General features: G+C 44.8%; 1 protein-coding gene across 2 annotated transcripts; it reads right to left on the bottom strand.

Moving 5' to 3' along the window:
- Positions 1–10: 10 nt before the first annotated feature.
- BUD31 (BUD31 homolog) lies at positions 11–10,794 on the bottom strand. 2 transcript variants are annotated; one of them, XM_036279288.1, is made up of 6 exons: positions 10,463–10,794; positions 9,011–9,140; positions 8,251–8,372; positions 2,149–2,271; positions 1,760–1,926; positions 11–247 (listed from the first exon to the last, which is right to left on the bottom strand). In XM_036279288.1, the coding sequence occupies exons 3-6, from the start codon at positions 8,342–8,344 to the stop codon at positions 197–199; spliced, it is 435 nt and encodes a 144-aa protein (XP_036135181.1). In that variant the 5' UTR covers positions 8,345–8,372; positions 9,011–9,140; positions 10,463–10,794; the 3' UTR covers positions 11–196. The 2 variants fall into 2 exon arrangements, with proteins under 2 accessions (XP_036135181.1, XP_036135182.1); XM_036279289.1 differs by lacking the exon at positions 9,011–9,140.
- Between the last annotated feature and the right edge of the window lie 6 nt (positions 10,795–10,800).

The raw sequence follows: 10,800 nt of genomic DNA, 5'->3' as shown, positions 1-10,800 counted from the left end.
TCGCAGGGGCCAAAGGTTTACAAGTTTTATTTCTACAAATAACAGCTGATGAACACCAAAGCCTTCACACGTAGAGACCATGTTCCAACTCGGCCTGCTCTGGAAGAAGAGCTGCTATCAGGAAAGGGGTGGCATGACAGGCAGATACCTGTGAAGTCCAAAGTCCTGGGTGGAGAGGGGTCAGGGCCTAAGGGCCTCAACCAGAGCAGCCACGGCAGCCACAGTGTGTGCACTCAATGATCCGGCCCTGCAACAGAAGACAGCTGAGATACTGTATCCTGACCACATGCCCGCCCCCCCCCCCCAACAAACACAGATGTAGTAATCTTCCCACTGGGAAGGCTGGCAATGGGACAGTTACTACCTATAGGGCACTCCTCAGAAACTCCTCCATGACAGTTCTGGATGGCAAAAATTTGGTTCCCTCACGAAAATGGAAACAGGAGCTGTTGATGCTGAAGTTACATCACTAGGTGCATTTAATTTATGCAAATTAAACATGCTCCCCCCATCCAAAAAGGTAACCTGTGTGATTCTTGTTATTCTGCAAAGTTAGCATGACATACCCTGCTAATGAGCTGGAAGGGGGTCTTCTACTGCTCAGGGGGCTCACAGCCTTCTCTGGGCTGGGGAACTTTCCAGTGGGGCATGGGGAGAGAACAGTGTGAACTTGAATCTGTACGGTAGCAGAACAGTTTTGTCTCCCAGGCCAGGTGTGGCCTGATGTCTGGCCAGGGGCCTTCCCAGCACACAGAAGATCCCAGGGCAGTGTTTTATATTTATTTTCTTTTTTACTTTGTTGGAGTAAGACCCAAAACAAGCAAGATTTGATGGTGAAACCCAACTAAATCCAAAGCAGGCTCTGCTCCGGCCACAAGGCTGGGGCAATACCCTCAACCAGACACTACCATTGAATCCTGGTGGTCTCAGAGGAGCTCTGCCACCCCTCTCTGCCCCAGAAAACCTAACACCCATAACCTTTCTTTGGGGAGGCAGCCCTCCTGCACTTCCCACTGCTCAGAATGCTGTGTCCTTGACTTCCCAGATCATTGAGAGAGAGCGCCACCTACTGAGTTAAAGCCCTTGGCTCAGAGCTGAAACTCTACAAACTAACTAGTTTGCAGAGTAAAGGGTCCCTGTGGTGACTATGAAAGGCCAAGCCAGAAGATGGAAATTCTGGCCTGAGCTCCTGACTGGACCCACAATGGTCAGCCAAGGGAATGCACTCAAAGGCCACTAATGGTCAACATCCCAGGGACTTCTCTCCTGCAGCCCCATTTCAGAAGAGCTTGTGCCACTGTATACCCAGAACCATTCCTGAGGTTTGGAACAGAAAGTTCTGACAAAAGAAATAGAGTGTGATTAAAGTGTCAAATTGAGGAAAAGGAGGCCTAGAAAAAAGGGCAACTGAAGGTGAGTATTGTTGACTGTCTCACCCGTCCCCAACTCAGTCCTCCCAAGCACCTTAGGGGTATGTGTTGTGACCCCCATTTTGTAAGTGAGGCATGGAGTTCAATAACTTTCCCAAAGGTGGAGTTGAGACTGGCCCCAGGCATAGCAAATACAACTGCCAAACTACTGGACAGGGACTCACTTCTGGGATGGGGGTGGGAGAGAATGGCCAGCAGGACACCAAGCAACCAAATTATTTCCAGCCCCAAAAGAATATAAACTCCCTTGGTGTCAACTAGAGCATAATTCTGAAGTGAAAGTTAACATCAAACTCGATTGTCAAACATTACAGGGATAGAGCCATTACCACTTCCAGCTTGCTTTTGGGGACCCGGCAAATGCAGTTTGTCCCAAAATTGGTGTCCCGTGTCTGAATGCACCGCAGGCAGCATAAGTTCTCATACCCCTGCTTTTTCCATTTTGCAATCAAATTTTTGTCTGCATAGCCTTCTTTAATACAATATTCATACAGTTCTGTCAAAAAGATAAGGAAAGTGCATCAGACCATGATGTAACAAAGCTTGCCCCACCCTGGCCCATCGCTCCTCTTCATTAATAGAATATCCAATACTGCCTTCCCCTTCAGTGGTAAGAAAAACCACGAAACTTGCTGAGGTTGCAAGAATAGAGCCATTACTTAAGTAAATCTCAAAGATACTCAAGTTGGAAAGGCCAAGAGAAAATCTAGCCAATTACCTCTGCTTATGGCTTTCCGCTTATAGAAGAGGTCAAAAATATAGCGGGTTTTCTGGTGGTGAATCCTGAAGATAGGCCACAGAGATTCCACTTTCCTCTTTCCCTCATGTGGTTCTGTTTCAGCTAGGGAGAAAAAGTGTGTTTGTTTTGTTCTGGCAGGTAGGGTTACTCTATAGAGGATGTAGTGTGTGGTTTTTTTTTCAAAGAATAAATAAAGAAAAAATCCTACTTTATACCCACTGGGCTGGCTACAATCAAAATGTCAGACAATAAAATAAAAAAGACAATTAACAAGTAGGATGTGGAGAAATCAGAACCCTCAAATGCTGCTGGTGGGTATGTAAAATGGTACAGCTGCTGTGGAAAATAGTCTGGCAGTTCCTCAGGAAGCTAAACAGAGTTACCATATGACTTAGCAATTCTACTCCTGAGTATATACCCAGGAGAATTGGAAACACACACACACACACACACACACACACTTGTATGTGAATGTTCACAAAAGCATTCTTCACAATAGCCAAAGTAGAAACCTCAGTGTCCATCACCTGATAAACAGATAAAATGTAAACTAGACACATAATGGAATATAATTCAGTTATAAAAAGGAATGAAGTACTGATATATGCTACAACCTACATGAACCTTGAAAACATTATGCTAAATGAAAGTAGTTCCCCAAAGCCCACCTACTGTATAATTCTGTGTCTCTAGAGACAAAGTAGGTTATTGCCCTGCTGGTGTGGCTCATGTGGATTGAGCGTCATTCCATGGACTTAGAGGATCTGGTTCAATTCCTGGTCAGGGCACATGCCCAGGTTACAAGCTCGATTCTCAGGGGGGGGTCGTACAGGAGGTAGCCAATCAATGTTTCTCTCTCTCCCCCTTCTTCTCTCTCTGGAAAATCAATTAAAAACATACTAAAAAAAGAAAGTGGATTATCGATCGATGAGAACTGGGATCTCTCTGACATTAATGCTTCTCTCTCCCCCTTCCTCTTTCTCTAAAAAATCAATAAAAAATAAAAAAGATAGTAATGTGCAGCATGGTGACTATAGTTAACAATACTGTATTGTATGTCTGAAAGTTGCTGAGAGATCTCAAATGTTATCACAAGAAAAAAAATTGTAACCATGTGAGGTGATAAACATTTACAAAATTCATTGTGGTAACTATTTTTGCAATACAAGCATACATATATCAAATCATTGTTTTACACCTAAAACTAATACAATGTTTTATGTCAACTATATCTCAATTAAAAAAGAAAAAGAAAAATGAGGGGCAAACATGCTTGAGAGGGAGAGCCAACGGCAATGCAAAGGCCCCGAGGCAGGACTGTACCTGGGAATCAAGGAACAGCAGAGTGGCTGGGGGGTTGGGGAGGTGAGTGAGGGAGAGAGGTAGGTGATGGAGCTCTTTTTGGACCCATTTTCACAAGATCATGTGAATAATTTTAATTTTGGAGAGAGAGAGAGAAAGAAAGAAAGAAACATTGATTAGTTGCCTCCCATATGCACCCTGACCAGGGATTGAACTTGCAACCTAGGTATATGCCCTAACTGGGAATCAAACTTGCAACCTTCTGGTGTACAAGATGATGTTCCAACTGATTGAGCCACCCGGACAGGGCAAAATCATGTGAACATTTAAAAAATATTTATCTTTACTGGCTGCTCTGGTTCAATGGTTAGAGCGTTGGCCCATGGACCAAAGAGTCATCGGTTTGATTCCAGTCAAGGGCACATACCTCAGTTACGGTTCATTCCCCGGCCCTGGTCGGAGTCAGGGTGGGGGTCGTGTAGGAGGCAAACAATTAATGTCTGTCATCTGTCTCTCCCCCTCCCCCCTTCCTTCCCTCCTTCCCTCCCTCCCTCCTTTCCACTCTATCCGAAGATAAATGGAAAAGTATCCTTGGGTGAGGATTAAAAAAAAATTATCTTTATTGTTGAAAGTATTATAGATGTTCCCTCTTTTCTCCCCCATTGACCCCCTTCCACCCTGCTACTGCTCCCCACCCCAGGCCTTCACTGCACATGTGAACATTCTTGGATTCATCATTTTGTATAGGTTCACATACAAAGTGGAAGGCAGCTTTCAGGGGGGGATGTGGAGTCCTGTCACTATGAAGATAAGAAAAGAGGCCAGGGTAGGGAATGTCATGCCATAGTCTAGACTTGGGTTTTTGCCTCTGCTAATGCTAAAAATTGGCCATTAACTTAAAAACACAGGCAACAATTATTTTAAAATACTACTCTTAAAAAGTTTAATTAAATGTTTATTATGTGCCCTGGCCAGTTTGGCTCGGCAGTAGAGTGTCAGCCTGGAAACCAGAGAGTCCCAGGAACAGAAGCTGCTACTTACCTGGAGTAAGTAGCAGCTTCTGTTCCTCTCCAGTCCGCCACATCCCCAGAGCTCCCTGTAGTACCCAACACTGAAGCCAAATCTGGTACTACCTGGCATCCACTCTTGTTTTCTTGTTAGTGAAAGTTAAGAGTAAAATGAAAAACAAAGAAATGCTGAAGGGCTACATGGTTAAATAAAAATGGGAGAGCCCTGGCTGGTTTGGCTCAGCGGTTAGAGCGTCGGCCTGCGGTCCAGAGAGACATGGGTTCGGTTGCCACTAAGAGCACGTATCTCAGTTGCAGTTTGTCCTCGGCCCTGGTTGGGTTGTGGGGGTGGCATCCACTCGATGTGTCCCTTTCATGTCAATGTTTCTCTCTCTCTCTCCCTCCCACTCTATCTGAACAAAATATCGAAAAAATGTCCTTGGGTGAGGATAAAAAAAGGAGAAAAAAATACTTCCTTTTGAGGTGAAGATCATATACTTCTAAATACTCTCCCCCAAAAAATCATCCAAAAAAAGTATCCCTTAAAAAAGGAAGATTTATTTTCAAGGACTCACACAATCTCATCTATTATCGAACTCTCCACTTCCGGTCAAGATGGCGGCATAGGTAAACACCGTAGAGTCCTCCCACAACCATATCAAAGTTACAACTAAACTACAGAACAACCATCATTCAAAGCTGCCTGAAATCAAGCTGAATGGAAGTCCTACAACTACAAAATTAAAGAAGCCACATCGAAACTGGTAGGAGGGGTGGAGGCGGAAGGGCTGGTCCCACACCCACGTGTGGTGGATAAAAATCAGGAGGACACCTCGGCTGGGAAGGTCCTCCCTGAGGACTGAGGGGTCCCCGTCCCATACCAGGAGCCCTGCTGAGGGTTCCAGTGCCAGGAAGAGAATCCCCATAACTTCTGGCTAGAAAAACCAGTGGGAACTGAGGGAGGCTAAGGCGGCTGGAGCCCCAGGCAGCTTCTTTTAAAGGGCCGGCGCACGGACTTACCCAGACTTGCTCCCTCTAAGTTCAGAGGGAAAGCAGCTTGAGGGGCGCCAGAGACATACAGGAAAGAACTGAGCTGTTTGACATTGGAGCAAGGGCTGAAGAGGGGGCTTTCTACTGGATAGACATGCTGTTAGAGGCCTTTGTTCCTTTGGTGAGCCCTTCCCTGGGGCGGCAGATAACCGCCTATCTGGGACTCCAGCAACCTGGTTCAGTTTGCCCCACCTTGGTGATTCCCGGAGGCCCCGCCCCACCCAACTTTCAGGCCTACCCACGCTGTTTCCAGTTGTTTTACCATAGGATTGGCCTGTGTTGGACCCTGCTTCAGGTTTTCCTAAATTCTTTCAAACAAGCAGCATCTGCCCTCAGATAGCCCCACAGCTCTCATTAAGTAATACATAGAAACAAACACAGGGAGGCAGCCAAAATGTGGAGACAAAGAAACAGGTCCCAAATGAAAGAACAGAACAAAACCCCAAGAAAAGAACTAAGCGAAATGGGGATAAAAGCAACCTAACAGATGCTGAGTTCAAAATACTGCTTATAAAGATGCTCAATGAACTTAGTGAGAACCTCAGCGATCTTAGTAAGGACCTCAAGAACTTAAAAAAGGACCAGTCAGAAATGAAGGATGCACAGTCAGAAATGAAGGAGTCACTAACTGAAATAAAGAATAATTTACATAGATTCAATAGTAGAATAGGAAAAGCCAAGAAGCAAACCATCAATTTGGAATATAAGGAAGCAAAAAATACCCAATCAGAACAGCAAAAAGAAAAAAGAATCCAAAAAAAATTAGGACAGTGTAAGGGGCCTCTGGGACAACTTCGAGCGTGCCAACATTTGCATCTTGGGGGTGCCAGAAGGAGAAGAGCGAGAACAAGAAATCGAAAACCTATTTGAAATAATAATGGCAGAAAACTTCCCTGACTTGGTGAAGGAAATCGATATACAAGTCCAGGAAGCACAGAGATTCCCAAACAAGATGAACCCCAGGAGGCCCACACCAAGACACATCATCATTAAAATGCAAAAAGTCCAAGACAGAGTCTTAAAAGAAGCAAAAGAAAAGCAGTTAGTTACCTACAAGGGAGTTCCCATAAGACTGTCAGCTGATTTCTCAAAAGAAACTTTGTAGGCCAGAAGGGAGTGGCAAGAATTATTCAGAGTGATGAAAAAGCAAGAACCTACAACCAAGATTACTCTATCCTGCAAAGCTGTCATTTAGAATTGATGGCCATATAAAGAGTTTCCCTGACAAGAAAAAGCTAAAGGAGTTCATCAGTACCAAACCATTATTATATGAAATGTTGAAGGGTCTTCTTAAAGAAAAAGATAAAAAATATGAACAAACAAAATAGCAATGAACACATTATCTATCAACAATTGAATATACAAACAAAATGAACACGCAGAACAGAAACATTCTCATAAATACAGAGAACATTTTGTTGGTTGCCAGATGGGAGGGGGGTTGGGGGAATGAGTGAAAAAGGTGAAGGGATTAAGAAGTACAAATTGGTTGCTAGACTGACAAACCTCAAAGGGAAGAGGGGATTGGGGGTGGGAAGAAATAAACCAAAGAACTTATATGCATATATGCATAACCAATGGACACAGACAACAGTGTGGGGAAAGGGGGGGGGGAATGGGGGGGACAGGAGTAGGGAGGGGGTAAATGGAGAAAAAATGAGGAACATGTATAATACGATCAACAATAAAGATAAGTTTAAAAAAGAAATAAATAAATAAAAAGAAAAAAAACTCTCCAAGTTCTCTTATTCTGAATAAAGATCAGTTTGGGGAAGAAATCTCTCAGCCCAAAATGATCTTGATTACTTTTAAGTTCTAGGTATTTAACAGGTTTTGAAAAAAGGAGGCACAGTAATTTAACACTGATTTAGTAATTATTGCTGGAGATATGACTTCATAATAACAAGGGTTAGATTAGTTACCTCGTAGTTAAAAAAAAAAAAGATCACTTTAAAAAGCAATTTAGTAAGTTGTTACACTGGGATCATATAAGTCCAACAGATGTATGTGACTTCTGATAAAATTTCCAAAAACAGCACACTACACTGATTCACAAAGTGCAGGATCATAAATATCTAGAGGGAAGTGAATATGGTGCATTCTGGAAAACTGGTAGATGATGTAGAAACAAAGATGATAATAGTGTCAGAAACCCAAAAGAAAAATCTGAATTAAAATGTTTCAGCCCAGCCGGTGTGACTAAGTGGTTGAGCGTCGATCCATGCACCAACAGGTCGCCAGTACGATTCCTGGTCAGGGCACATGCCCATGTTGTGGGCCCAGTGGGGGCATGCTGGAAGCAACCAATTGATGTCCTCTCTCATCCATGTTTCTCTCTCTCCCTCTCTCTCAAATCAGTAAGAAAAAGAAAAGTTTCAGAAAAAAGTGAAAACAGGATTTTCCAAGTAAACATATTTGTATGATTTTAAATATACATTCAACCAAGATAGTAAGTAATCATAGATAAACTATTGGATCTAGAGTCCCTAAAACTTTTATATTCCAATTGGCCCAAAAATGTTTTTCAAGTCTTTTTTCATTAGTGTTATCTTACTTTCTGACACTTAATGCATTCCTATGACCTAATAAACAAACAAAACACTTAAGTGTCAGAAGGCCACAGTGGTGCCCCGGTCTCTCTGCATTTATGCCTAGCCCACAGAGGCATCTAAGCCTGTAACTCTTGGATGCAGCCCACCCAGACAGGAACTCCCCCACTCACCTTCTCTCATCTTTTGATCTAATTCATCCAGTGTGGGCTCGATCAACTCCCAGCCATCTGGGGGAGCTTTCCGGCTTCTTTTAACTTTAGGCATTTCCCCCCACAAGATAATCTGCAAGGATCTGGGAGGGAAAATTAAATGAATTAGTTTCTAAACCTCAGATTGCCAAAGGCCTTCACCAGCCTCCATTGTGGTGCACATTCACTTCTCTGTTACCTCATCTGTAAAATGGGGTTAACAGAACCTACATTATAGGGTCATTGTGAAGATTTAAGTATAATTGTATGTAACATGCCTGTCTTTTAATTTGTGCTTAATAGGTTTTTGCTGTTATCATTAACTGACACCAACTATTAATCTGGCCCCGTACTGGATACTGGGAACATAGAACAATGAATAAGACGCAACCTCTGTCCTTGAGAAGGTGACATTCTAGTATGGAGATAGAAAGTAAAATAGCAATTACAAAAAGTGAAAGAACTATGACTGGGGCAGCTGAGAGGATGAGTGTTTAAAAGAGCCCTGGCCAGTGTGGCTCAGTTAGTTGGAGCATCATCCCTCTGAACAGAAGGTCATGGGTTTGATTCCTGTTCAGGGCACATACCTAAGTTGTGGGTTCAATCCCTGGCTGGGTTGCTTATGGGAGGAAACCAACTGATGTCTCTCTCACACATTGATATTTCTCTCTCTTCCTCCCTCTCTAAAAAAAACTAAATAAAAATTTTAAAAAGGGCAAAAGACAGTGTAAAACAAAAGTACCTTAGGGCTGATTCCCAAGAGTGTAACTGAATGATCTCTCTTCAGTTACAGGCTCAGGTTCTTGTCCAGCTCTACCAATTACTCTGTGACTCTGGGGAGGTCACATTCCCTCTCTGGTACTCAGTTTCACCTGTAAAATGAGGGTGGTGGATTAACTGGATTGCCAAGGTCTCTTTTTAAACTCAACAAACATACCACATAGAGGTAAGTCGTGTAAAGCCCATATAAAAGTCTAGCCCAAATGTAAATGACAAATAATTTTTTTCAAACCTCACAGCATTTCCTAACCGGCAAAACGAACTCAGATTATCTCTTACTTTTAAGCATAGCAGACTCCTCTCTTCCAAATTCATTCATCCCCTCCTTTCTCTTCTACAGGGTGCCTGATGGTTTACAAAGTCCCCCCGCCCCCAGCCTCCTTTTATGAATTCATGACAATACAGATGAGGAATTAAACTCCAAAAGGTGTAAAGTCAAAGTCGCACAGCTTGGATGTGGCAGCGTCTGACTTTGATTAGGGTCTCTTGACTCCCAAATCAGTGGTCTTTGCACTTGTCTCCCCTACGCTGAAGCTAGAGATGGGTGAAATTTGGTTCCTGCCCCAGCGCGCAAGGGCTGGGAGGGCAAAGACACGGGAATAACCTCTCTACTATCACCCTGGGAAATTCGAGGGTCCTGGCCCAGCCTGGGAGTCAGAGGAGGACTCCCAGGGGAGGTAACGGGTGGGAGGTAAACTAGATCAAGAAGACGTGTCGGGAGGTATAAGAGAGGTAGTAGCGTTCGACAGAGGAGGCGAGTGGAAAGGCTATCCGCAAAAAGGCAGGAAAGGAATCGGAAGAAAGGCTACTAGAGAAGACGGCGCCTGAACCGGGCTTACAAGAACAAGCCGTTTTGCCCTGGCCGGTTTGGCTCAGCGGTTAGAGCGTCGGCCTGCGGTCTGGAGAGACCCGGGTTCGGTTTCCGCTAAGGGCATGTACGTCGGTTGCAGTTTGTCCCCGGCCCTGGTTGGTCGTGCGGGTGGCAGCCACTCGATGTGTCCCTTTCACGTCGATGTTTCTCTCTCTCTCTCTTCCTCTCTCTCCCTCCCACTCTACCTGAACAAAAAATGGAAAAATGACCTCGGGTGAGGATTAAAAAAAAAAAAAAGAACAAGCCGTTTTTAGGCAGAACACGCTCTTGGCAGAGAAAGCAGCGTGTGTGTGTGCGTGTTTGTGTTTGTGTGTGTGTGTGGGGGGGGGAGGTAGAAGGAAAAAAAACCCCAAATCTTCCGTCCCCTCTGCAGAACGAGTGAGGCGCCGGCTCTTCTCCGTAACTCACTCCGACCTCCCGGTCCAGAGGCCCGAACCCGTCCCAACCCAGCCGCTCAGATCGCCCTTTGGGCCAGTGCACCCCTCCAGTCCCTGGCCCGTGCCATTACCAAGATACTCTAGAACAGACAAAAAAAACACCCACCGGAACCTCTAATGCCGTCGACAGCCACTTCTCTCTCCTCCGCTTCCGCTTCCCAGGTGACCACTTCAGGACGAGGTCTTCGCGGAGCCCCGCCCCAGCTCGCGCAAATATTGCGTCATCTTAGGTGTCCGCAACTCTGCCTGTAAAGAATACCAGAACTACTGTTGCTTTTTGCCCTCACTTTCCGGGGGTTGTCCAGTCGACTCTGCGTCTCCCCGGGCGGGGAGACTGGGGGCGCTGTTGCCCGGCAGCACGCACGCAGGAGAGCCTGGACTCAGGCGGCGCACCGGACAGTTTAACTTCGCGCGCCGGCTTCCTTGAGGTGCCTAGTCCTGGCG

Source organism: Molossus molossus, unplaced genomic scaffold, assembly GCF_014108415.1.
Source record: "Molossus molossus isolate mMolMol1 unplaced genomic scaffold, mMolMol1.p scaffold_m16_p_3, whole genome shotgun sequence".
Classification (NCBI taxonomy): Eukaryota; Metazoa; Chordata; class Mammalia; order Chiroptera; family Molossidae; genus Molossus; species Molossus molossus.
The sequence above is the reverse complement of the archived record's forward strand: the minus strand, read 5'-3'. Positions and strand labels throughout refer to the sequence as shown.